Source organism: Genypterus blacodes, unplaced genomic scaffold, assembly GCF_046128005.1.
Source record: "Genypterus blacodes isolate CSIRO-AG114 ecotype Tasmania unplaced genomic scaffold, CSIRO-AGI_Gbla_v1 ptg000099l_1, whole genome shotgun sequence".
Lineage (NCBI taxonomy): Eukaryota > Metazoa > Chordata > Actinopteri > Ophidiiformes > Ophidiidae > Genypterus > Genypterus blacodes.
In genome coordinates this window covers 417,171-444,909 of record NW_027466903.1, presented here as the reverse complement: position 1 = coordinate 444,909, position 27,739 = coordinate 417,171, and the positions used below count along the sequence as shown (strand labels likewise).

At 45.3% G+C, this 27,739-nt stretch overlaps 1 protein-coding gene across 1 annotated transcript; it reads right to left on the bottom strand.

Moving 5' to 3' along the window:
- Positions 1 to 327: 327 nt before the first annotated feature.
- On the bottom strand, positions 328 to 25,629 carry LOC143008155 (uncharacterized). The gene is made up of 16 exons (XM_076159775.1): positions 25,314 to 25,629; positions 10,387 to 10,442; positions 10,121 to 10,233; positions 9,168 to 9,242; positions 4,224 to 4,367; positions 4,025 to 4,102; positions 3,778 to 3,929; positions 3,612 to 3,666; positions 3,396 to 3,470; positions 3,117 to 3,222; positions 2,401 to 2,955; positions 1,838 to 2,179; positions 1,280 to 1,381; positions 1,048 to 1,175; positions 830 to 881; positions 328 to 710 (listed from the first exon to the last, which is right to left on the bottom strand). The coding sequence occupies exons 1-16, from the start codon at positions 25,406 to 25,408 to the stop codon at positions 574 to 576; spliced, it is 2,265 nt and encodes a 754-aa protein (XP_076015890.1). The 5' UTR covers positions 25,409 to 25,629; the 3' UTR covers positions 328 to 573.
- Positions 25,630 to 27,739: the final 2,110 nt, after the last annotated feature.

Here is a 27,739-nt window from a genome sequence, read left to right as displayed (position 1 = left end):
GAGACTGAAACAAATACACTTTTTTAAGGGACTATAATATAACACAAAATAATTCAGGAAACACATGAAGTTGAATATAATGAGTCTGGTATGTGAAGTTTATCATATAGCAGTCAAGATCAGTAAATTATTTTAATTAATGTAACACACTAAGTAAATGGTGAGCGGAATGGAATGCTTATTAGAAGTGTAGGAAACAAGCGAATAATCTGTTTGTCTTACAAAAGAAGGCAAGTTTATGAACATTTGCAGTTGTGGTTTAAACCCTCCCACCGACATTCCTACTGTATCTTCAAAGGGAAATTGGTTATTTTGTTCTAGGAAGTCTTAAAGTAACTATTTGATGCAAGAATAATGCTGTGTAGCTTTAAGAATATCTCATTTCACTCAAACAACATCAAAATGGAGCCACTTTTTTGTCTTTTTTCTACAAAATTCGAGGGTAAAAACAAGCTAAAATGTTAGGGGAGATGTTGTCCCTGAGTGTGTGTGTGTGTGTGTGTGTGTGTGTGTGTGTGTGTGTGTGTGTGTGTGTGTGTGTGTGTGTGTGTGTGTGTGTGTGCGTGTGTGTGCCTATATGGTTTCCACGTAATTGGCAGGGAACAAGCCTTGGCGACCATCTTTGCTCCACCCCCTCCACCAGGCTTTATCCACCGTTTCTACGTCCTTGATGATGTCGCCCGGTTCAAAGGAAATCTCTGATTCGTCCTCTGTGGGAAACGCAAGAAAATATGACCAAGACCTGCTAATCGTGGCGTAATTACTTTAAATTGAGGCAATCTATGTCGCGTGCACATGTGACAATTATCCTCCATAAGTGGCAGCTTACCTGCTTGGTAATCATACAGAGCTCGGACGCACATTTGTTGTTCTGGTGTAACCTGAAGTGGAAGGAGAGGAGGAAGTGAGAAGATGGAAGTGTGGAATTTTACAACATCTTTCATTACCTAGATCTAGGGTGAAGGAAAATCGGAATAGAGGGAAGTATTGGCAGGTTTGATGATGTCAGACATTGATGAAAGCATGTTGTGTTTGTAGCTCCAGTACCTCTTGTCCGTTCTCTGAAACCTCCTCTTCTTCAGCAACCTCCTCCTTCTCCACTGTGCCGTGCAGGTCGTAGCATACAGTGAGCTCTGGGGAGCTGAATTCAGTGTCAGACGGACTCAAAGATCTCTCTGGAGAAGATCAGCACAGAATGCATTCATCAGTCCAACCAACATGTAGTTACTCACTGTAGACTGATTATCAAATTGATGAGTAAACTGCTTTAATGTCAAACCTATGCCATTCTGCTCCTGCGTGTGATCTCCGTTTGTGATCCCATTGGTCGACACAACCACAGGATCTTCCTCTTCTATTTGATGACGAATGGCTTTGGCATCTGAAATAATAATTTTCACATTTTATCAAATGCATGCATTTTATAAGTGATACATACATTCTTCTGACCGGTAAACAGACGTGGTTTGGGACATATTTTCGGTACCGAATTAGTATTGTGGTATTTTGTACCACTTAACACATTTGGAGAGTTGATTACATTGACATTTATGTTGGCCAGTGTTCTTCATCTTCTCCCCCATCATGGCCAGTCTATATTTTATGTATGAATAACTCACAAAATCTGAAGGTTTGGCTAGTAACTGATGTCTCAGTACTTACTGGATACAAATATACATTTTTCATGTAAGTTTTGTTATTTTGTAAATCTGCTATATTCCACAACACACCATGTGAAGTCAGTTGGTACATTTGACTCTACCGCACCTCCAGCATTCAAAAACTACATTGTTTACATTTAAGTCAACAACTCTGGATATAGAAACAAAAGATCTACCTGTGACTACTAACTCTTCCTCTTTCTCAGAAAGCTGAACTGGCTCATCAGGCCCTTTACTGTCCTCTGATTGTTTCTGCTCACGTCCATCTTCCTCTGCATCTTCTTCCTCTTGCATAACTTCCTCTGGCTCCACCAGTACAGCAGGTTCTGCCTCGTGTTTGGTCTCTTCCTCTTCCTGCTCTTCCTCCTCAGTTTGTGTCGGCTCTGTGGCGGTAGAGGATCTTGTCTGTATTTCAGGCTCAACTTCCTCCTCCTCTTCCTCGTCTTCCTCCAGCAGCACAGCGTGTACTGCATAACCTGTGTCTGAGACCAGCTCAGTTAGAGTGCCTTCGGTTGTGTCTGTTGATTAAAGACACACAAATCATGACACAATAAAACATTTGAAATAGCAAAACACAAAAACAAAACCATGTATTTACTGTTGCAGTTTTTAACCATCATTTTAGCGTGCAATTTAATTATTTTATAGGTTCTTGTTTAGCAATAATAAATGCATATCTGTAAACCTTAAAAATAAGAGAGCCACCATTGTATCATCAGGTTATAATGTGCCACTCCACCTGTTTTTGGCTGATGTCTTTGAGGAAGAGGAGCTGTCGGGGCCTGTGGGGCTCCTTCAAGCTCAAAACAGGCCGGGGGTGAAGAGGAGCTCTCTGGCTGGGCCGGGGCGTCTGCTGGGGAGGCTGCCAGTGCCTCTGGCTGCAACTGTGGGTGATTGTTTGTTAATAAACTGGAGGACAAGGAAGCCAAGAGAGTCGGGGAGGCTGGGGGTGCAGTGGGTTCTGTGGGTGATGAGGCTTCGGGTTCCACGGGGGCCTCAACTTGCTGGTTGGTCAGTGGTATGCTGGGTAGCGCCGAGGCAGGAGGGGAGGGATGGAGAGGTGACAAGGGCGGCGATAGTGCCCGGGGTCTTTGCGGGGAAGAGAGGGGACGGAAATCGGGGCTGGTTGGAGGAGATGTGGTGCGGTAAGGTGGGGAAGTAGGAGCCCGGGAGAAAGGCGAGACCAGAGGAGAAGTGTGAGGGGAGGTAGACCCAGCTGCCGCCGCCTCTTCAGACTTGGAGAAGATGAAGGCTGTGTCTGTCAGGCTGCGCTGGTATCGCCTGAACGGTTTACCTGCGGCGAAGCAGAGAGCGGCGAAAGTGAAAAGAGGAAAAGACTTTCGAGATTTACACAAAGACATAAAACACTCTTTGGATCCACTTTCTGACCCCGTGGTTCCACCCACCCACACCCACACCCACACCCACACACACACACACACACAGGATTCATACCAGTGCGGGAGGATCCAGGACTAGTGGGGCTTTGTGCTGACGATGACAGCTGCCTGAAGAATTCCCTGGGGTTCATGGAGCGCTGTGATACCAATGCTGCTGCCTCCTACAGGTCAATTACCATAAATCAATACCGTGCAAGATGTAAAAGATTACACAGATTTAGCCGACCGACTTCCTCACGCAGGTTTTCAGCCAGATACATGTGTTTGACTAAGTAGTAATCCACAGCACTGTTTGGTAATAGCTTTATAGTTTGGCAGTAAGCAGTTCACTTACTGCTGCTTTCTCTATGGATTCACTCCTTCTGAGACGAGCCCTCATGTCATCCTGGTGTTCCCTCTGCTGCAGCTCCTGACAATGCACAAATGTGACAGCAATCATGGAAACATATTTACACACACACACACACACACACACACACACACACACACACACACACACACACACACAAAGCGACCAGATGCACCAGGAGATGGAGATGATCTCACACACCCATCTTTGTGTCTCCTTTTTGCGCAGCCCCTCTTCTTGCTCAGCTTGTTGTCTCCTGTGAGAGAGAAGTGACTTCAAATGTCATGAAATCGTTCGTCACTGACACAAAAACTGTTCAACGAGTATCTGACTCTTTACATCCGACTCTAAACCTATACAAGCAAACCTCTGCGTCTCGATCATCTGCAACTTCTCGTTCATCTTTCTGTCCCTCTCCTCCTCATCCTTTCGCTCCTTCGTGACTCGCTCTCGTTCCATGCGGCGTCTGTCCTCTGCCGCTCGTTTCCTTTCGTCGTCCTTTCTCTCCTCCTCTTCACGCTGATGGACAAAGCAAGCCGTTTTCAATTCAAACAATATCGCGGTAGTTTCCATTACTTTTGCCCAAGTTTAGAAGGAAGTAAATCTGTGCTCACCTCTGCCCGTGCCCAGAAAGAGTCTCTGTTGATTCGTCTCATCTCCATTGCAGCATTTGTTTTTCTGTAGTTTGTGCCCTTATAAAAAAGTGAAAAAAGACCATAAAACCTCCCTCATTTACACTGAAAATGTGCATATACAGTATATAGCTCTCTGTCTCCACCTAGAGGACAAATGATTGTATTGTAAGAGACTCACCACTTTCTCCTCTGTGTCCACAGAGCGGGAGCGCCTCTTCGCCCAGTCTCCAGGAGCTCGCGCTTGCGCCTTGCTGAGCTCGGCTGTTATCTTCTCCTCTGTCACATCCTCCACCTTCTCCGCACTGATGAAGGCATGGGCTTCCTGAGGAATACAAAAATGCAGAGATGGCAATTAGCGCGAGACAACAACAGCAGTGAATTGAATATGCCCTTATTTAGCCGCTCACACACATACACACTTATACAGGAATGCGAACCATAGAAGATCACACACAGTCCCTCTAGTGGTTTTCTCTCAGTCTGACCTGGGGGTATGAACAATTGGAGGGAAACTGTTGTGCAAATGCAACAGTTATAAAGATGGCAAGAGCAGAACAAAAATACTCCCTGGCTTCTGCAAGAGCCCAGGAATGCATTGGCTTGGATGACTGTTGATCAAGGAGCAAAAGCAAAACGGGAAAGAAAGAGGAACGGGTGGTAGGATATGGAACGCATAGAGAAGAAGACATGAAAGCATGTGTGTTTAGAAGGACAGAGAGAGAGAGAGGGAGAGAGAGAGAGAGAGAGAGAGGGAGAGAGAGAGATACAGATCTTAACAGCTTAAAAGGGTTGAAAATGAGCATAGATCATATTCAACAACAGATCAAGATGAAAGGTTTCGCTGATATGTGCTGCACTGCAATCCTGTGTGGGGCAGTGGATGTGTGTGTGTGTGTGTGTGTGTGTGTGTGTGTGTGTGTGTGTGTGTGTGTGTGTGTGTGTGTGTGTGTGTGTGTGTGTGTGTGTGTGTGTGTGTGTGTGTGTGTGTGTGTGCATGCACAGCACCGACTTCAGAAACGTTTCCCGGAGAGGAAGTCCAGACTGACAGACTGACAGACTGACTAACTAACTGACTGATGGATGGATAGGTGGCTGGCTGCATCTGTCGGACTCCAGCAGGGGACCGCAGCTTTATCGGAGTGACAACGCTGACACTGACATCACACACAGCCTTCAGGTATGTGCTGTAACACACATCAGCCCAGTGTATAATCTCAATCACTCTCAACTGTCACTGCCGACTGCACACAGAGTGGACGAGGGATTCGCACTTACAGCGAAGCGGTAGGCGGTACAAAAAAAATAAAATATACAGCACAAACCTCGTGATGAGATGCAGTTTGACAGTGACACCAAATCAGCATTTGCATAGAATTCTTAGATTACACCGAAGGGCTGGAGGACTCTCATGGTGAATTTACATACATTTCACAACTCCTGATCCCATCGCCCAACATGCCTTTTCACCATTAATGCAAATACTGCCAAACAGACTGTAAGAGTGTCAATACCCTGCAAACTACAGTGAAATAGAAATCACGATGTGCACACTGTCAGTCCTATTTATAGTAGATAACGCTCCTCGGGGCCTGAGGTCTTGCGTAAATGGCCCAGAGGTTTTTAGAGGAAGAGTCTCTGTGTAACGGTAATGTCAGGTGTTGTTGAAATGTCAATGTCAGCCGCAACCTTGTCAACAGAAACTGGCTCATGTTATGAACACGTTATCCATCTGTGAGGGAATGGAATCTGGGTGCATCAATATGCAGCAAACTAAGTGTTATGTTGTTTTTAATTTATGAGCATTATCATTATAAATGTTCATAAAAGCTTTATGAAACTTTTAGGGACTTCGAATTACAGTGAATGTAACTCTAGACAGTTGAATGTAAGTTATAATATAATTTCCTTAGAAAGAAGCATTGATCTATTACATTAACATCAGTAGTAATTTAGCGTTCCTCAGTTGAAATAAGACAGAAGGAGCAACAGAGGGCGCTAATGTCTGAGATAAAGTCTAACCCTCTGAAGTGGCATGTCATAGAGTGTCATGGAGATGAGAGGACAGATCTGTTATGATCTGAAGTGTTGCTGGGTTAAATCCCGGACCAAAACATCCGTCCTGTATTTACTATACAAATCACCTGCTGGGCTTAAAGGTCTGGCCCTGTGTCATATCTGCTGCTCTTTGTCATATTTGTCTATGGCAGATCCTCTTGTATTTGCCTTCTCATATCCTCCAATGTCTCTGACTGACTGTAGCGACATCTCACACCCCTGCACACACACACAGATACAGGGTGATAGAGAGAGAGAGAGAGAGAGAGAGAGAGAGAGAGAAGGGGGAGATGTTTTCTACCATTATTTTGGAAGAAATGTGGAAAAAAATGGAAACATCTGCACCCGATTCGCTTTCTAGTTTTCATAGCATCACGCCAAAATGGAGTGTACAGTACGAAACACACCCAAATCAGACTCGCCTTGACAAAGCCCTCTGCCAGCTGGGATATGCAGGATAACAAGGCAGAGGCAGAGTGAAAGAAAGAAAGAAAGAAAGAAAGAAAGAAAGAAAGAAGTGCCTGACTGACAGTATACAAGGCAATGACAGCCAAAGTTTTTTTTAAATAAACAAGCTTCCACTTCACGTATGTAGGTCATCGGAGTGTTTTGTTTCCAACTCATAAACCAAAGCCAAGTAGCAATTTGGGAGAGAATCACAAGGATTTGTTCAAGGCTGCAGCATCAGTTTCCTTTCCCTTTAATCTGTGCATGACAATAAAAGTCACCAAACAGTAGCAATACGATAGTAAATTGCATTTTTGAGCCATAGATGTATAAATCTTGGGTAATGTGCAGGAAGAGTGCATGCACAAACATCCACGCAAATATATGCACCCATCTTTGCAAATATTACACAGTTGTTATTCAGATTTACCATCTATATTTGATTCCTTCAGACTGCGTTCCTGCAGGCTGGCGGGAACCATAAAACAAGCCCGTTTTATGAGACGAGTAATCATTTATCGGGAATTTATCGCACGCCAACGCCAGATGATTTTCCAGACAGTGGAACGACGCAGAGGATTGCTCTTTTAGAAGCATTCCCTCGTTATTTCAGAAAAAGGAATTACCCTTTGTCTGAATCGGAGGAGTTCGTAGAGTTGATTTGATGATGTCGCTGAATGACCTACTTTATACGGAAAGGTTTATGGGTTAAGTTGATTAAGATAATGTGGCCTTAACAATGTTTAAAGTACCAGATCAGGGTTGGGGTGATAAAAGACAGGAGAGCAGAGTTGCATATCACCATCAGCTCCTTAACGTCAGAATATTCCGGCAAATCTAACCCATATGCTTGGCTACCATGTCCACGCTGCAGGGTGACATATTCCTTCTTTAAACCAAGCATAGGAAGAGCAAAAACTGCTGACTCATGGGAAATCCATCTAAAAAGCCTGGGAAGTTTAATTCAGATTCTTCGTTCTTTTTTCTATTACTTACAGTAAAAGCACTGATATTAACACCGGACCAAAACACAAACTGTGTGCAAGAAAACATGTTGACGTCATCTAATTGAGGCCGACACTGATACTGACATGAGGGCAAGACAAATCTGCCACATTACAGAGCTGTTTTTGCTCTGAATACCGCAAGCTTGGTTATTATGTTAGGTCATTATTATCATCCACAGCAGGACACTGACAGATAAACAATCACGTTCAAATCAAACAAAATAGTAACTGTATTTGGGATCAATGAGAATTTAACTTTTTCTAGTGCACTGATTACATATCCCAATTGTTTCAATACTTATATCTCACCTATATGTTTACCAATATTTCTATATCCAAAGAATCTCAGAAAGATTCCAACCAAATGTATTCTAATGCAAAATCGAATCTCTAGAAACTATTATATTTCGTACAGCAAATTCTCTGTGCATGTATTTAAATAACCATAAATTCTGATAACACTATGTTAGCTGTTATGTGAGATGGAGACTGGGAGCAGAAGTGACTGCAGGTTATCGTGTGACATGACATGACATGGCCGTGAATGTATGATGTGTATGAGAATGTGTGTGTGTGTGTGTGTGTGTGTGTGTGTGTGTGTGTGTGTGTGTGTGTGTGTGTGTGTGTGTGTGAGTGAGTGAGGTTGGAGGTTACAGCTCTCCCACACTTCCATATTAACCGTGTAATCTATGATTCTGAAAGCCCACAGTGAAAATGTACAGAGGACCAGGGGACGCTAAAACAAACACACACACACACACACACACACACACACACACAGTCCCGCAGTGGGGTTAAGGGATTTCAGACAGTAGTTCACAAAATCCCAGACATGGCATTCATCTTAAAAAAAGTGGCCAAAAAACAACAAACATTCCACAGATGCTTGTGCAGTTGACCGGGCGATGCCTTTATATGGAAACTAGTAAACCTCAGGGTCGTCTTAACTTAACCCAAACCCGTTAACCTCTGCTAGTTAGATGGAAATGCTAAATAAACACAATCAGAGGGGCACATATGGAGGGGTGAATTCACACACACACACACACACACACACACGCACACACACACACACACACACACACGCACACACACACACACACACACAAGCCCCAGACGTGAACAGAGCCCCGTCGTTCCATTTCCTGTCTGTTCCCGTCACCACTTGTCCAACCCGGTGGCACCACGAGCCAATATGAGCTTTCAACCCTCAAACTGATCCACGGACTGACCAGACACGACATCGAGCCACACCGATAGAGCAACGGGAAGTGAACAGAAGACAGGAAACTCTGAAAACAGTTCAAAGTAAACCGGCATGTGTAAATATAGAGTGTCAGAGTACAAAGTGTGGAGTGAAGGGATGAAGCTGACACAAACGCAGCAGAAGTTGTTTCGTGTAGGAGGAATACGGGATGCAAGCACAAAGGAAAGAATGAAAACACAGCAGGGCATGTTTGTTTACAGCTCTTTCATGTGTCGTGCTGCTTAGCGTTAGAATGGTCACAGCAGGAGTGATGTCATCCTTAATAAACAGTTTAGCAGACAAACTATAGGGTGAACTGTGCACATCAGCATCATCTTGGCAGCGGAGAGATCAAACCTGCCGTTACCTTGAAGAAGTGCTTGATAGCAGGAACGTGGCTGGCACATTCCGTCCTCCGGTAGTCGTCCACGTCTTGGCCGACCTGTGGACAAACACAGGATATGGACACACACATTCCATACCTCTGTGAAATGGGGGGGGGGGGGGGGCTACAAAAAGAAGAGGAAGGGAGGCCGCAGAACAACAGGATTCACCTTGCTGTTGTTTAGTCTGATATCTGTTTTAGAAAGCAGCCATAAGACACTAAAGCTCAGATGTTACATTCAGAAATGGAAATGAATATGATCAGATGACTCCAATTATGCTTAATATATATTTATGTGTGTAATGAGTGGATGTGTGTGTGCATGTCTGCAGATGAGGCTCTGACCCCATCGCAGCATTATGTGACCTCAATGAGGAAGAACCAGCAAAGCACGAGGTGTGACTTCTGTCTGTCACCTGGCCTGTGTGTGTGTGTGTGTGTGTGTGTGTGTGTGTGTGTGTGTGTGTGTGTGTGTGTACGTGTGTGTACGTGTGTGAGTGCTGCATGTGTTGAAAGGTTTGAATTCAAGCCAATCAGAGGTACAGCCAAACCTGACTGTAAATTACTTTGGTTAAAGATTGGAGTAAATCAATCCATTTGAACTTTTTGTCCGCTTTCTGTACAACTATGTGGTAATTATATCTTTTTTATAGGAATTTTTCCTCACATGTCAAATGGCAGCAAGCTTATGAAAATAAGCGGTTCAACTCCAGCCTGTCCCTGACCCTTTGGCAGGTCATTAGGTGCAAATACTTTTTCTGAATTTGGCCATTTCAGAGGTTAAACCCGATTACCCTTTGTACCCACATTTTCATATGCGTGTGCAAAGTTTACATGTGAATTTCCATTAGTCCCCCTGGTATGTGTAATCCAGAAAAAATGACAGACGCATACTTAAATGGGCCTAAATCTCCATGAGCCGGCCTGTCACTCACCCAGATGATCATGGCGATCCGGGGGCTTCCTGCGTCGCCGCCTCCCAGCCTGCACAGCCCGTACTGGGGTTTTGTCAGATTAAATTTCCCTGCCAGCTCCGACAAGCCACCCACTGTTAGAGAGGAGACCGACAGAGGGACAAGGTGAGCAAAGGAGCCTGATGCAGAGTTTCACAGCAACGTCCTCCTGTGAATGAATGCCACAGTGAAGAAGCTGACATGTTTCATTCTTTGTGCTCCCTTGAGAATTCAAAATCTGGCCTTACCTCCCGAGTCGGCCAGTTTGAGCTTGTTGCTGATTCCATCGTATGTGAACAGAGCCCTGCGGACACACATACACACACATGTAGGTCAGCCTTTGAAAAATGTGCGTGACACATGCTAAACATTCAAAATAGTACAACTGTTGTGAATAACGAAACAGCAGAAATGTGCACAGCAGGGAGCGCAACATGGTCAGTCTCTCACACACACACACACACACACACACACACACACACACACACACACACACACACACACACACACACACACACACACACACACACACACACACACACACACACACACACACACACACACACACACACACACGAGTGGCCAGATGTTGCGCTGCAGACACTTTGTCTAACCCTTACAAGATTCCCTGCAGCGTAAAGCATCTCCACAATGCTGCCTCAAAGAAAACACCACTTCTCCTCCGCCGTGACACATGCACTTGTTCGCTTCTCCTCTCTCACTCTTCCTGCGATAAATAGCTGGAGGCCTTACACGGTGTACAAACAGGGAGGCGACAGTAGCACAATAACGTCTTTCATTTGCTTGTGCCCCATAGATGTTTGACTCTCTTCTGACTGTTAAATAAATCCCCAGAGAGCTGCTCCACTCCACACGGTTTCTAGCAGGCAAAAACCTGTCCTACCGCACCCTTCATTCAATCACACTGCGGGTCACTGTAACAACAACAACTCACGACTTGTTGCCGTGGGACCACTGAGATTAAAATGTGCCGCCAAAGAATTAAAAACAGATTGTTTCATGTCAAACTTTCATGTTTAGGTGTTATCTATGCAACTCATTCAAGAAAAGCTGAAACCTGATATGCTGCTGCTAACATCATCCAGACTCGTTTGTAAGTGAGTTTGCAAGGAGGCCTGCAGAGAGAAGAATCGTCAAAGCTCCACTGGCCTCCTTTGTGGGTATGTCTGTGTGTGTGCGTGTGTGTGTGTGTGTGTGTCAATAACATCTGGAGCTCGGGGGCAGCAAGAGCGTGAGGCCATGAGCTGCTATTACAATGGGCCAAAGGTGAGGAGTGTGTGTGTGCATGAGAGTGGTGTGTGATTGGGGGAAACAGAGAGGAGAAATTCTTAAGAGTAACAGTGTCGGTCTTAAATAAGTCCTCACAAGAAAAGATTCCAAAATTAAACTGTCTTACCTCCATGGACATATTGAACTTATTGACATATTGGTCCCAATTGATTGATCGATTAGTCATTGAAAATATCTGTCATCTCATCACACAGAAACCCGAGCAGCTTGGCACACTGGCTGCCAGCAGGCCGGCTCACTCACTTAGTCTCTGAATCACTCTGTTATTGTTTCTGGTACAACAAGTCTCTGTTAGTCCAAAGAACAAAAGAGACGTCAATCTGTGTGTGTGTGTGTGTGTGTGTGTGTGTGTGTGATGGGGACACAATAACCATATTGTGTCCACTGTTGAGCAAGCTGCATGGTGGTGCGGTGTCTGGTGACGCAGTTTCCTCTATTTTTAAGTCGTCTGGGTCTTGATTCTGGTGAACACTTCCGGTATAAGTTATTACCAACATATATCACAGCATGAACAATCACCTATATAAGAACCTATGAGTCAGAAAATAAGTCGTCTCTTAGGAAACGTCTGCAGAGCTTCAGGGATTAGTTGAGTCCAAACGACTGTCGAGACAACACTGCTCCCTTATTAGTCCCTTAACATCCAGAGCTTGGGCACCGATCCACATCCACTTTGTCCTTAGTCCTTAAGACATTCCTGAAGGTCAGCATTCACAAGCAGTCATGGTCAAAGGTCGCGGTGCCTCTGAAGGAGCCTTAATTGCATGTGCAAATTCTCCACCCACAAGGAACGGGCTTGAACACGAAGACACACACTGTGCTGTGTGTGAGACTCTTTGTTCTAATGTGACTTACTTTCAAGCGTTTGTGCCCTGTGGGGATTTTGCTCGATATGTCTTGGAAACTAATGAAGTTAAGGTTAATGGTAAAGTGCAATGATTTTTTACAAAAGCAATGAAAATAACAATAAACGTATTGTGCTAAAACAGTGACAAAGCTCCATCCGTCTCTCAATGTGCCCTGCAGATAAAGCTTGAGCTCTGAAAGGCTTTGGCTTGGAAGATTCGCTTGAGATTCAGGTGGATTTGATTCAGAAGTGAAGAAATGAGCTGCGGCATTTTATTGATTTATTTTTTCCAGAAATATGCCTTTATTCCTTCAGCTCTGTGAATGTAACAACCTCCTCCGTGCTGACACGCTGCGTTTAAAGCATCCTCAGTGAGCAAACGTTCACAGTTTAGATGTTATTTTTGAAACTGTCCTCTCTGTGGATAATGTCAGATTCCTGCGGTACTGCGTGGTGCCACGAGCAGGGAGGTGACCGTAAGTGAAGGAAGACAATGAAGTAGGGTCCTGCTCACTTTCTGCCTTAACAAGGTTTGGAACAATATGGACGCAAATCCCTTTCAGTTGAATAGCAGATAAGCACAACTAATTATCACACCGGGAAAATGAATGGGGAAGTGATGACATTCCACACGGCATTATTTCTTCTTCTTACTTTGCAAAACATATTTGAGTGAACCCCTTGACTGGATAGTAGTAGTAGTATGACACAATCATGTCTCACTAACAGAAGAATGATGTATCTGCTAGGACCCAGCAGCACAGCCAGCCCCCCCTCTGCTTCACACATGTGGGTTTCTTGAGAGCTCTATTGACTGATGAGAAAAACAGACTCGCCTCATCTCTACACTGCAGCCCACCTTCAAACCAAGCCAGCGATGAGGTCAGTGCAAAGGGAGGGAGGGAGGGGTGGAGGGTGGAGGAGAAAGGGAGAGTGTGAGGGAGAGGAGAGGCCATCACTGAGGGGTGCTGGCAAGGAGAGGAGAAGAAGAAGAAAGAATGATGTCATAATCTGAAACATTGACTTTCTTTTGTGTTGAGGCGATTAAGGGTGAGAAATGAATTCTGTGCATCGTTCCCACACAAAGCCACTCTAACCCCAACACAGCTGTAAACAAATATAAGCAGGCATACATGATCAAGCTCGCAAACTGAAACACAAACCGTACATACACACAAGCGCACACACATACAAGCGTGCGCACACACACAAGTGTATGCACATTACAGGGCTGAGCCAGTAACAATAGAGATGGTTTGTTTTGGACCGCCAGAGCCCCTGTAATACCGCCAAACACGCTACGCTCTTCCATTTGAATGAAAGATGAACATAACATAAGCAGATGGTGCTCGGTGCTGCAGAGGGCCTCGATCTTTTACTTGTTCAGGCATTTCACAACATCCAGGCTTAAGACTCTCTGCTCTTTCCCCGGTTTGAGTGTGGCAACACAAAGGAAATACTCGAATGCAATGTGTGCACGTTTCTCATATGTCATTTCCAACCGCTTTGGGATTTGTGGTCTTTTCCCTTTTGTTTTGACGCTCTCAGCCTACGATTTCATTTCATTAGTATATAAAAAAAAAATTCCCAGCATTCTTCTTCTCTGCTCACCCCCCCCAACGTGCTCCGTATATTACTTTCATATCTAACCAACTAGCTACTAATCTAACTACTCTGATTTCAATATTCTGACCCTCGTCTCTCACAAATAACATTTTTAACTCCCCCCCACCCCTCCTCATCCCTCTCACACGCTGAGGCAATAATGTCATCCTCATCTTTTCTCCTCCCGACTCCCAATCCTGACAGCGAGGTCTTGAGGGCCCACAGGTCATTTATTCACTCCATCATTGCCAGCGGGGGAGATAAGAAAGATTTGTGGCTATGCACACTGCCGCAATATGATAAACTGCGCGTGAGGAGAAAGATATGAGAAAATGGATGGGAGGCTGGAAGCTCCCACCAGGACGCCGAGGCCAGATTAAGCTCTCCGCGAGACGTCTAACATCAACTTATTCTCTTCGCCTCTTCCCCGCTTGCTGTTCCTGTACACGCATATCTATCAAGCCCTGCAATTTAAACAGAGGTATCACTTTGACAGCCTCTTAAACACCATTTTCTGCCCTCTCACTTCTTTTTGTCACATCTCTACAAGTCTTCGTTCTTCCTACTTGGTTTCCCCTCGTACATTTTTGCTCCCCTCCGGCATGCACCCCCATTCTACCCCTTCCTCTCTAAACCCCCCAGCCCCCACTCCTTTGCTCTTGGCTCAGCGCTGACCTGGGATCGAAACGCTATTTTTAGCCCGTCTCAGTCTACCTCTCTGTCTGCGTTGGAGACGGGGGTTCAGAGACATCCCCGCAGCACACAGCAGTCATTTCCTCTCGCCAAACATGGGCAAAAAGAAGCCCAGCCACACTATTTTTCCTTCCCCCCCTCTTCCATGTCCAGTATGTTACTTATATAGCATCCATGCAGTGACCTCATGGCTGGGTGCATTCCTCTGTGCATCTGGATCGCCATAGATGCATGTTGGAGTTGTTGGTTCGAGAGTGAGAGATCGACAAAGACTGAACAACAGGAAGCCAAAGAAACAAAGAGAGAAGGACAGAGGGAGAAAAAGTGTGAAGACAAACACACACACACACACACACACACACACACACACACACACACACACACACACACACACACACACACACACACACACACACACACACACACACACACACACACACACACACACACACACACACATCTGGCTGGCTGGCTTTGCACAGGCCTACACAGTGGTGCCGTTTGGTACAAGGTGAGTCATCCACGTCATGAGTGTAAATCCTGGCCTGGTGTATGTGTTAAAACCACAAACACATTCCAATTTTTACGAGTGGCGAAAAATATTGCTAAGGCTCACACATACTTCCACAACCTTTGAAAAAAGAAGAACTGAAGAACTGTTCCTGGTGTTTTCTTGCATGTAACATAACACGGAACACGAACACAAAGCCTGTCCAACGACAAGTTTATCCACAATTCCCCCCAGCTTGTTGAACCACAATCCTAATGCGAAACATCAGCAACTTCTATCTCTGTCCAGCAGATTCCTCACATTAAACCAAACCGACAAAGTGGCCATCACAGTGTTTGTCTCTCTGCCCACTCAGTAAATGATGAAATGTGGCTGCAGATTGTTGCTGAGGGATGGTGTTTATGCGAACACCTCCCTGTGCTCATTAAATCCAATGCGGGTCCTGACCCAGATGCAACCAAGAGGAAGAGCAGGGAGGGAAAGCAGAAGATGAAAGCTGCAAAGCAAATTAATGGAAAAATATTATATGTGGCCTGCAGAGCACATTGAAACTAGACGCAATCAATCTTGAGTAAGGTAAGAGGTTATATATTTGATATTTGAAGGCATTGCTCACTCAAAGACAATTGAAGACAGAAGTCATAGAGGGGGTAAAACCCACAAACGATACTTAAATGGAAATCTGTGGATTATGTACAAGGCCAAACATCCCCAAGCAAAACTGTGTTTTATGAGTTTATGAGTTACAATATCTCTTTTCTGTCTTTCTTCTATTGATGATACTTCACATGCTCCTCTCCCGCTGAGTGAATGGGATCCAACCAAGGCCTCCATTAATGCCAGGTTTATAAAGCAGCACTCATAATCTTCACTGTCCACCATTTCATGTCTGAGCTATTAGTATTATTCCGAGTTTTAAATTCAATTCCTTGTGTATACCTCTGGTTGCTCCATGTCAAGTCCAAATCCACACGTTTGCTATCATGCCATTGAAGTGATCACATATCGTCATGCTGTCATTATATTCTTTTATATGGAAATAAAACTCCAAGTTTAGCAAAAAAATGCCGGTTCAACGATGTCAAGACTACTAAATGAGTAAAAATGTTTTCTTAACGCACTGCAGAGTCCCATTAGTGCCAGAGAAAACACAGTAATGTGAAAGCTGCAGCTTGTTTTGCATGCTTGAAATAGTTCGTTCTGACTACAGGATGTTGACTCAGATATTCTGGGGTCACAAACATACCTAAAATTTAGCCCAACTCTGCTAATGTTGCAAGATTCACATATTTTAAACCATTTATATAAGATCAGATAAATAACTTAGACGATAATAGCATAATATTATAGGATAATACTATAATAGTGACTCCCTGGGACTTGCAAACCAGTGCAGCTGTTTGGCCTGGTGAGAAGGCCAAACAGTGACAAGGACTACAGAGGACAAAAAAGCAATATCAGTATTCAATATCCATTCGGTATCAATATTTACTTATGTATGCATTGGGGGGAGAGGGGCAGAGAATGGATGGAATGCTGAAAGGAGGACGGGAGGGAAGGAAATGTCCGTTCTCAGCAAAGCATGCAGCCGAAGGAGTTTAGAATACGGCAAACTAAACAAATAAGTAATTAAATGCCTGCCAAGGAGCAGGGAGAGGATTCAGCACTGTGTGTGTGTGTGTGTGTGTGTGTGTGTGTGTGTGTGTGTGTGTGTGTGTGTGTGTGTGTGTGTGTGTGTGTGTGTGTGTGTGTGTGTGTGTGCGCTGAAGAAGATGGAACAGAGTGGGGGACGGACAAAGAGAGAGGAGTGCTGTCGCTGTGGGTGTTAGAACTGAATTGCTCTTCCTTTTTAGTCACAGTTTTATTAAAAATACCATCGCCCCATGATAACACAGCACATCCTTAAATGTACACTGAAAATAATGTCGTTACTTGGCTGTGGAAGCTACAGTTTTGGTTCAGCTAGCTGCCACTAAATGTGTAAAGAGGCCTTTGTTGATGTAGTGTGAGGACATGTCCACAGGTGGCGCCCTTGTTTCTACAAAGACTGACTAAGCTGAAAGCCTGAAGTGTTGAGCAAAACTACGCTATGGTAGCAATGCTGAACCATTGTTGACCTAAGACGCCTGTGACTCAATCTGGCTAGGCTACATGATGAAGCGTATTGTGTTTGCTTGTTTGAGCGAGTCTCAATCGAAACGGCCTACCAAATCCAAAACACTCACCCTCAACTTGCCAAGATACGTTTTGGAATACCTCCCATAATTCCCGAGCACAGTTGCCTTTCAATACGTCACAGCTCGAGCATAGCCTGGATACCAAACACGGCCGGGCAAGCTAAGAACGTTTAGCATCTACGCTAACTTTTATTGCACCTATTTGTTCTTGTGTGAGGTTGTGTGTCCGTCATGTCAGCTGCCACCCTGAGCTCCACCTTCAGCTCAGAAGCCCTCGACTGAGGTATCGCATGGCTGAAAAGATGCAAACACACACATGCTGTCGGCTGATGAATGGCGTGGCAGCAGATGTAGCGGTGGGTTAAACGGGCAACAGTGGGTGTCGTGTGGATAACCTTAACCACTGCCTGTGTAAGCTGAGCTGCACATGTGCTAATTACTTAGCTACCACGTTTCTTTCTGTGTAACATAACCTTAACCATAATGAGGGTGTGTGTGTGTGTGTTAGTGTGTATGTCTCTGAGCATATCCTGTCTGAAGATATGTTAGAATTGGCTTTACTGTCAGGAGATTACAAGAAATAAGAAACTTGCCTTTACAAACTGATATGAGATATTTCGAATCAAAGGGAGGAAGAAGTCTAGACCTCTACGTGTGTGTGTGTTTGTCAGATGTGTGTGCGACGTGTGTGTTTGCGTATGTATGTCTGAGTGGGGGGTGATAACAGAAAGGATGCAGGCATGTTTCCACTCAAATGTCCCACTCCGCTCAGTTAGTGTATTAAACTGAATGAAAGCAGGACACAAACGCATGGAGACGGAATTATGATCACACGTTTAAGATGAATGCTTGTTTATATATGAACTAACTCTGTGCATGAAGTAATCCAACCTCTGCAGCGTTTCTCTCAGAAGTGCACCAAAAAGGAAGCAGAGGCCTTATCAGCAGTCTGCTCCAATACTTACTGATGATGATTAGACTGCAGCGCTCTGTTAAGGTTCAACAGAAGACGGGTACACCAAGTTCACTTCTGTGAGGAGGGTGTGTGTCTTAAGAGTGATGAGGCACATAAGAGGGTGTAAAAACACACTGAGGGGGTGGAGGGGTGCAAAGAGGGGTAAATGTAACAATGATACACAATGGGATACAGCCAGAGTGTGTGGCAGGTTTCCAAGGGGGCAGGAGAATATGTGATTATTGGGGGCAAGGGTCTCGATGGATGCTTGACGGAGGCATTGTCAAAGGTCTCCATGGGGTAAATTGTTATGACTCTAAGGGGAGAGGAGAGAAGAGGAGAGGTGAAGAGAGAGGAGGAGAGGAAAGGATGATAAACCAAGCCCTCTAAAATAGGCGTCTACTGGGATCGCTCTGGCATTTCCTGTCTATGCTGTCCCACACTGCTACACACACACACACACACACACACACACACACACACACACACACACACACACACACACACACACACACACACACACACACACACACACACACACACACACACACACACACACACACACACAGAGAGAGATTAAAAACTTGATGGCATGTCTTCAATCGTTTCCTTGCGTTACCACATCCGCATGCCTGTCTCTGTGTCTTAGTATTCCTCTTCACCCCTCCACCTGCCCTGTCATCTTTCCCCGTCCTCCATGTCTCTCATTTCTTTCCTTTTCCCCCACTCTGTCACTTACTTTCACTTATTTTGAGATCGCTCTTAGTTCTTCTCAACAGCCACTTGTCAGAAGGACCCTGCTGAACTTGTCTCTGCGCTCTTTCACGCGTTGTCCTTTCTCACCTCTTTATTCCTCGATATTTCTTACCAAGTGTCCCGACTCATTCACGTCCATCCCCTTCCCAGCCCCTCTCCATGCACACCCCCACTCTCCCACTTTTCATTCAGACTCCCTTAACAAACAACCACCTAGCTTTCCCACCGGTGTCGTCACGACAACTGAGCCCCCCGTCGTGCCTCCCTTACTGCCCCAGAATCCAATCCCAAACACCGTCAAGCGAACAAACAAGACAGGAGCGAAGAGAAGGGAAATTGAGTTCCCATCCGAGTTCCCCTGAAGCCAATCCGACTTCACCACAGATGCTAATGGTTAAACATCAGAAATGTTATGACACGACTGTCTGCCTTGCAACCACGGCGCTAATTGCTTAAGGACCCTGGCGAACAGCCCCTCGCAGAGACACGGTGACCACAACAACCCCTCGCAAGTCAGAGAGGGAGGAGAGCAACACAGAGGTATGACATCATCAATCTGATCCGTGTGTGTCGGCGTATAAGACACGCAATAAGGGTGTACCTGTGAGTAATTAAACACAAGCAATAACAGTTACTGTAGTTGTCACAGTATGTGTGGAGAGATTTGTAGCTGTCAAACGTTGCCCGTGTTGTTTTTGGCACATTGGCAAAAAGGCGAGCCACGACTTAACAGAACATGACGGGGCTGCGTTCGCAATATTTACTCATCAAGCTCAATTCTCATGGCCCTGGATTGCTCAGCTGTCTGGAAAAAAAGAAGTTACATAAAGAAAAAAAAATTGGAGAGCTGGACTTGACTGTTGGCGAATAAAAAAGGAATTTGATTTTAATTTTGGAGATCCCTTACATTCTGGGTTTATTTCTGACGATAATGAAAAACAGCACACCTGGCACGGCTCCCGAAACCTACCAGGCTTCTTTCCTACGTCTGAGTTTCTCCAGCCTCGAGAGCGGTGCATGGGAACTTCTGTGGGGGAAGAAACGCAACAAAGGATGCCGTCTTTCAAGCTCCTGCCTCAGCACATCGCGATCCAGGCATGACGACAACATCTAGATATGTGTAGATATCCTATCTGTAATATTAGAGCGTGAGTTTCAGTGTGCCTGACAGTATGACCTCACACAGCCTTCGCAGCCATATTCATCCCCTTGGCAGTGACTGGAGAAGCACTAATAATACAGATGTTTTTGACAGCTATCTGACACACCCTTGAAAACGCTCCTCGCACTGGGGTCAAGTACCAGTAGTTAGATTAAAAAAAGCAATCCAGCCTCAGTCAATTCAGCTTCAATCCAGCTTTTGTGGCATTTTGCAAGAATTTCTCATCTGGCTGCGCAAAGTTACAGCCAAAGTTCCCAGCAAGTCTCCGCCTTTTTTTGTTGACGGGGGAAACAATGGCACATTTGTTTTGTCCACTGCAGTAGGCATAAAAACGGAAAGACCTCCACTGGAAACAATGTGCAGACGCCATGTGAAATAAGGTCAATTGTTCTGAGGGGGATTTGATAAAAAGGTCAGGTGTGAGACTCTGAGGGTTGTAAAACATGGATGCCGCACTCGCTCCTTGTGATGCCTTCATTTATGTAGATCCTTTTCCATTCTAACCTTTGTTGAGCCAAGTTGCATTGTTTCAAATGGAACATCAACACAGACCAGGTCATGAAACATTGATTATCTTCCATCAGGCAATTACAACTCACACCTAAAACCCCAGATCAATTTGTGGTCTCGCACCCAATAGTTTGCACGCTTAGGCACACAAACACACAGAGACACGCACAAAACACACGCACACATTATCTTATGCAGTCCTGTCTCATCATGCCTAAGACCTACCATTACCCCGGAGCTACATCGCAGACCCCGGCAGCAACTAAACAATGTTTAACGAAGTGGTAAGCAGTTGTTTAGCGATTACTCCTCTAAATTCATCTAAACAGAGAAACATATAACAATCATTACAGCAATCATCCTCATCATCATCATCATCTGCTACCAGCCTGCCACCCACACTGTCGGTCACACAGGCAGCTAGTCAGGCAAGCTGAGGGCCGTTTTGCAGATGGTGCACAGCCCTGAGGACCTGTATCTCCAAAATCTCATCTTTTCAATGAACTACAAGTGCAGCTCTCTGAGTCAGATTACGTGACACTTCAAAAGGTGCATGGTTCTTCTCAGCCTTCTGTCAATACGCCCCGTGAAATCAGCTGAGATCTATTTGGCAGAAGCTGCTTCGGCAAACTATCGACAGCAGAGGCGCAGGTAGAGATCTGGGCATGGGGCCAACGTAACTGCACTTAACGGCACACTTCCCATTTATTGTATTTATATCAGGGATCAATCACGTGTCCTGTTATCACCCAGCTTGATAACGGCGCCGTGTGAGGCCTTTGTAGCTTTATCCTTGAAACAGCCAGAGGAAACCGAGCAGACCGCTTGTTCTCCCTCTGTGGGATTCCAGAGTCATGATCACATGGATTTGTTTCAACACAGAAAACCTATGAGAACCTTCACTTAACCAGATGAGTGTTACACAAGAGACCTTGTGTTTACAGGTAGCGTTTATATGCCAGCGGCTCTCGTTTTGACAAGTGGATCTCTGGGGTAATTAAGAGAGTGAACAGGGAGGGAATATAGCAACACCTTTAATAATAATAATAATAATAATCTCCCTTTGTGATGAAGAAATATCCTGTAGCACTGTGTATTTCACCGTCTTCTCTCCTATCCTCTCTCCACCCACAGGTGTATTCTATCCAGCATGTAACTTTAGATCCAGAGACTCTTTAGGTGTCTGTTAATCATGCATGAGACTGTGGAAATACTGGCAGGCAGGCAGCAGCGCGATCGCCCCGGGCCTTCACTGACAAAAAAAGCTCCCCCCATTTATCATCAAGAGGAGAGTCTCTTCAGCAGGAGATCAGAGGCCTTGCGGGGGGAGGACAAGACAGGGTGTGTCTAGTTTAATGAGATACACGATTTATAACTTTGTGTTCCCAAAAATGTCAAAAATCAAAAACAAAATAAATGAGGATGAGGCTGAGAGCATAAAATAAACAATCCAATGCCAGATAATTAACTTGGGAACTGGATTGAATCCAGTCAATTGCCTGACAGGCTTTATTACAGTATTGTGTGTCTGTGTGTGACACGCAGAGAGAAAAAAACGGGGCCCTCAGAAAAATAAAGACGTGAATTTCTTTTTGCGAGCCTGAAACAAAAATAATCATTCTGGAAAACGGGTCAAAGACTACAAATGAAAGTTAATATCTGCAATTCAAATGTGCCGCTGCCTTTTGGCGACAGAAGTCTGTCGCTTAGCAGCCACCCTGCTGCTAACAGAGTCGACAGTGTGCAACCTTGCGTCATTCAACAGGAAACCCGACTTAACGTCTCAGGAAATACTTGCATTGTCCAATCACTGAGGCGCTGTCTTTGCCTGGTACGTCTCTGCCTGGGTCAGGAAAGACGAAAAATACTCCAGTTCTCATTGTTCCTTTCACATAGCAGGTCTAGCGTTTGTATACTGGCCTTGGAAGGAGAGGATATGGACTTGAAATATGCCCATTGACACTTTTTTGGGGAGATACATCATTCGTGAATGTAAAAAATGCATCTGAAGTCGATCCAGACCGGAGCAAAAGGTCTCACACGGTTCCATCTAAACTCTACAAGAGAACACGACGTAACGCTAACACAAGCACGGTACACACAACGCTGAAGTGCAGAATGTAAGCAAGAAGTTTGAGAAGGTGTGTTTGGCGCTGATCAAAGCCACAATGGCCCACAGATGTCTGCATACAGCCCACACCCAGTTCTGATGAATCCCGGCCAAACTGCTCCGAGGTTCCAGGAGAATTCCCATCTGATATGTCACAGCACTGAAATAACGCTACAAACATTTATTTATGATCTCTCCTCTGGCTCCCTCTTTATTGTGATTGTTTAAGATGGTGCCACACTCTACTTGAAAGCTGTGCACCGTGGGTCGCATCTGGCAATACATTCTCCTTTGGAGAGAAAACTTGACATATTTGCACTCTGTCCCACTGGCAGGGTTGGAAATCTGTAGAAAGAAAAATCTTCATTTGTGGCAGAACAAACCACTGACTGAGGTATTTCATTGAACTGTGACTCCGGTCTGCTGTATAATGAAAAATAACCGAAAATGTTTATTTCTTTCAAAAATTGAATCCAAAATTAAGCTCAAGCATGAGGATGTCTGAGGATTTTAGGGATCATGGCCATATTAGCCAGAGTAGTGTGCTCATTTCAATCATTTAATTGGGGTGACTTCTGCTGTTGAGCTATCTAAAGTAATATTTCATTCTCTCTATCAAACCCATGACATAAGTAAGCAGCACTGGGTTCTAGTTTGTGTGAGACACATTGTGGTCCTCCCCGGCTTTGGGAGAGTGTTGAGAGACCTCCAAGGCTGCCACGCTGAATAGAGAGGTCTGAATGAAGGATGCATTGAAATTGCTCCTCTTTTCTTCAGAGTCTCACCACAAAGGGCCTGTTTCCCATTCAGGACACAAGGTCATTAGATAATACACGGCGGGACCTCAAGGCCACGCTGTGGGGGCAGGACAGGTTCAACAAAACAAGCCTCCCCCCTATCAAAGCAAATTCCAACTCCATACTAATTTTAATAGTCTGCACTTGATGCACATTCACATCTAGAAACAAATAAACATGCTCGCAAACTTGCACTGATACACACAAACATGAATACTTGCACTCAGTTCACAGTACTGACATCTGTCTCACTCTTTCCTTGGCTTTTTTTCACTCATTGTCCTCAGCCCAAGCAAACACGTGCATGTGGGTAAGAAATGAATGCAAGTCTGTTTACGTGTGCATATGCATGAGCTTTGGCGATTGTTTGACAGGCAGTCGTGTGGAAGAGACACAGCCCATGGTCCTCAGAGAAAGCCCTCTAATAAGAAACAGCTGGATCAGTCAAGTATCACTATGGAGGTGTTGTCTCGAAAAACATAACATTTCCAAACACAATGAAGAAAGGAAACTGCGTATGCACTGCCTAGATCACAATCGGATTTCCACAGCGTTCATGAAAATGTCAGATCTCAGGTTTTTCGAGGTTGAGTCGTCGCGCTGTGCCTCTGATTTGCTCGACGCGGAAGAGCAGAAAGCCAGGACAGAGGTGAGCAGGCAGAAAAGAGAGAGATGCGAGGCAGAGGAAGGTGAAACAGATATAATCAATGCTCTGCTTCACTTCCACATCGGCACATCACGTGGGCTGAGGCAGAAGTGTGCCCATGATCAGTTCTCTGTGCTGAAAATGGAAACGTGTGTTTACTTTGATGATATTCTGATCTGTCAGTGCAGCTGGGGAGGAGGGGGGAGAGGCATAGAATGACTAATTCTCAGTGCAGAATCTAGTAGAACCTAATCTAGAACACACACAGAGAGAGAGAGAAAGAGAGAGAGAGAGAGAGAGAGAGAGAGAGAGAGAGAGAGAGAGAGCGAGAGCGAGAGAGATACACAACAGACACAAAATCCAGAATGAAACACTTTGACCTCTGCATAGGGTCACTAAATCATTTGAGGAATGCAGATTGCACCCAAAACTGTTATTTTAGCCTGGCTCTTATAAAATCAAGTTCTGAGTTCTTCACTTTGTACTCATGGATGCACTTTAGTAGTAATCTCCATTCTTTTTTTTGTTATTGCGCAACACTTTACTGATTAGTCATGGCTGTCATATAAGATATCCTCCCCCCTGAAAGACGACCCCCCCCCCAGTCAAAGATCGGCATATGAGCAGAAACCCGATCCCCTCAAAACACACACACACACACACAGAGCCTATCGGTGATCCTCTGGGCAGACCTGCAGAGTCACGGGCCGCCGGCCAGGTGCTGCGTCCTGAGCCGCACGCGCGCACACACACACACACACACACATACGCACACAGACACACACGCACACACACACACACAGGTGACCGCCGCGTGATGCACGTATCACCTTCACGCAGCCTGCGCTCGTGCATCTGCGCCATTTCACCGTAATCTATCGTGCACGCGCTTGATCTGCTGGTCACCTCACCTCAGTGTCCTTTTGACGCGTCGCACATTAATGAAATAAACCACCTACTCTCGCACAACACGCACACTAGTTACGCACTCGGTTGCATACGTCTGAGAAAGTTTCGTAAGTGGTGTGTTGACGATGCAGGAAAGTTCAGTTTCAAGTTTGAAGAAGAGTTGGTTGAAGGCTAAATGTGTATTACCAGTTGGTGGAGGCGCGCGGGTTGATGATGTCCTCCTTGGCCGTGAGCAGAGACAGGCTGTAGGTATCAAGGTTGACCGCTCGCACGCCGCTCATGATGGTGAAAAAGTTTCCGTACCACTCCCGCAAGATTCTCTCTCCACTGCTCCCCGACGGGTTTTCGGGGGGTTCGGGGGTTTCTCCACTCACTGGAAGCGTCCGCAGCGAGACACCGAGGGGGCCAGAACAGAACGCGGGCTGAGCAAACAACAAAAAACAGCGGGTTTGTGCGAGTTCATGCGCCGGGGGAGCGGGTGGTGGCGGCGGGCGGGGAGGCTGGCCGGAGTTGTGAGCACTCACTCACAGCGTGGAGGAGCCCGGGACTGCACGCTAGACTCTGTGTGTGTGTGTGCAGCGGGGCAGGAGGGGAAGGTTCCACCAGAAAGCCCCACCTCCTGTTGAGAGAGTGGAAAGCAAGCACAATGACTTCACTCGCTACCTCGGAAGAAAAGTGGTCACCGCACAGCTTTACGCATTAATTGTCCTCTTGAACAAACACCTAAGCTAGCTAACTCCCTCTCTGCGCAACCTTTGCCTTCTGTAAGGTGACTTGGTTCAATACGTCAGAGTTGACCGAGCCTGCACGTGATCAGGCTCAGTCCAGATCATACACTTATTTTCCCAGCAGCCCCAGTCAGAAGCTGGGGGTCAGCAGCATGGCGCAATCAAAGAAAAGTGTAATTTTGTTTTTGCTTAATTTGAGCCATTGTGATGGTTTAACTCTCAGTTTGAGCAAAAGAAAATAGGAATTGTTGGGTGTTTTTTTTAGAGGCTAGTGGCAGTGCGGCTGGCTGTGGAACTGTCAGAACTCTTTTTTTGTCTTTGTGTCTTCCATTTGTCCCCCACTGGCCCTTGGCAAACTCAATGAGAAGCCATTTACAGTGCAGGCAGCCTCTGAGCCAGGCACAGAAGGGCCAATTTCATGGGAACTGAGTCCGAAGCAGGCAGCGCATAAAAAAAAAAGAGCAGGGGAGGCTGTTTGAGTGTTTCAACCCGGCTGGGGGTCCGCTCAATGGCTGCCCAACACACACACACACACACACACAGAGGAGAGAGAGCACATACCCTCATTCACAGGCACACAACCAAAGTGAACTCTACTCGGACCATTGAACTGCCTGTTTAAACAAGTACACACGCACACACACAGACACATCCATGCCACCGTGGGGTCAGTGGCACAACGGGCTAAGATCTTGGATTATGGGAATGATCCTGAGCTCTGTAATTTACTTAGCAGCCATTTTTAGATAATCCAGGGCAGATGTAGAGGATAGAAGTCACAGGTTTCTACTTTCTGATGTGTCGGACTCACACTGGCTGACCTTACACCTCAGTTTTATTTCAGCGCTCTTCATGAGGCATTTAATATGAAGTGCTTTACCTTTTCCCACTTAAATCTGCTCTGGAAACAGTGGACAGTGTCTGACTAATCCTGTGATGAATGTGGGATTGACACCAACGCCAGACAGCCATAAAAATACAAACGCTTCCTTTTAAGGCAACGACTTTCTATCCAGCCTCTTGGTGTGCATTTTTACAGTTTATTAAAGAAGTATGGCCTTGTATTGAAGTATAAGAGCGATGACAGATTACAGAGCTGTGTGTCTGTAATAGTTTGATATGATATGAGATCCTTCTCCTCAAAACCCATAACTACTGAAGCCCGGAAATGCTGCTATGACAGTAATGTGGTTGTATAAGCATGCAGTCAACACACACACACACATACACACACATATATACGTTGAGATGTTTTGGCTGGAGCTTGCATGCCATAGGGACAGGGGCATGACATCCCCATGCCGCTATTATTCTTACAACTTCCTGCCATTAGAGGCTCTCCTGGCCTTGCAGACTCTCAGGCCTTCACTGTGGATGTGGACTGCAGCGCTGTTATGCTCCACTTCAGAGGACTTTGGCATTTCCTCTGCTGGGGTGCGGTGGCAGCTGTTGTTAGAGATGGGGTCTAAATGTGGGAATAATTGTGTGTCGAGGGGATTTGGACAAGCATGCGTGTGTGTGTGTGTGTGTGTGTGTGTGTGTGTGTGTGTGTGTGTGTGTGTGTGTGTGTGTGTGTGTTTGTGTGTTTATAAGGAAACAATGGGGATTTTCAAGTCATTTACTGAAATTTTCTGTAATGGCCACAGATGCTGGATCCAGTTCAGCTTCCTGCCATTTCCAAATAGTGTAAACTAACAGAGTGGGTGACAGAGCGGGCCGGTCACACGCAACATCCACTCATAGTCTCTCAGAGCAACTCTGTGAATGTGGAATCCATAATTGGAAATGTATGTTTTACTATTCATCGATCATTTGTGCTCCTATTTATTGATTTGCTGCAAACATGATAGCACTAAGCTCTTCTGCATTTGGGTTTGGCATCAA

Bases quoted from the DNA above. Each gene is read 5' to 3' on its own strand.
- LOC143008155 (XM_076159775.1), bottom strand. From the start codon at position 25,408: ATGAGCGGCGTGCGAGCGGTCAACCTTGATACCTACAGCCTGTCTCTG. The intron at 3,471-3,611 runs GTGTGTGAGATC...GTGCATTGTCAG, and splicing joins AAAAGGAGACACAAAGATGG to GAGCTGCAGCAGAGGGAACA. The intron at 3,223-3,395 runs GTAAGTGAACTG...ATTGACCTGTAG, and splicing joins AATCCATAGAGAAAGCAGCA to GAGGCAGCAGCATTGGTATC.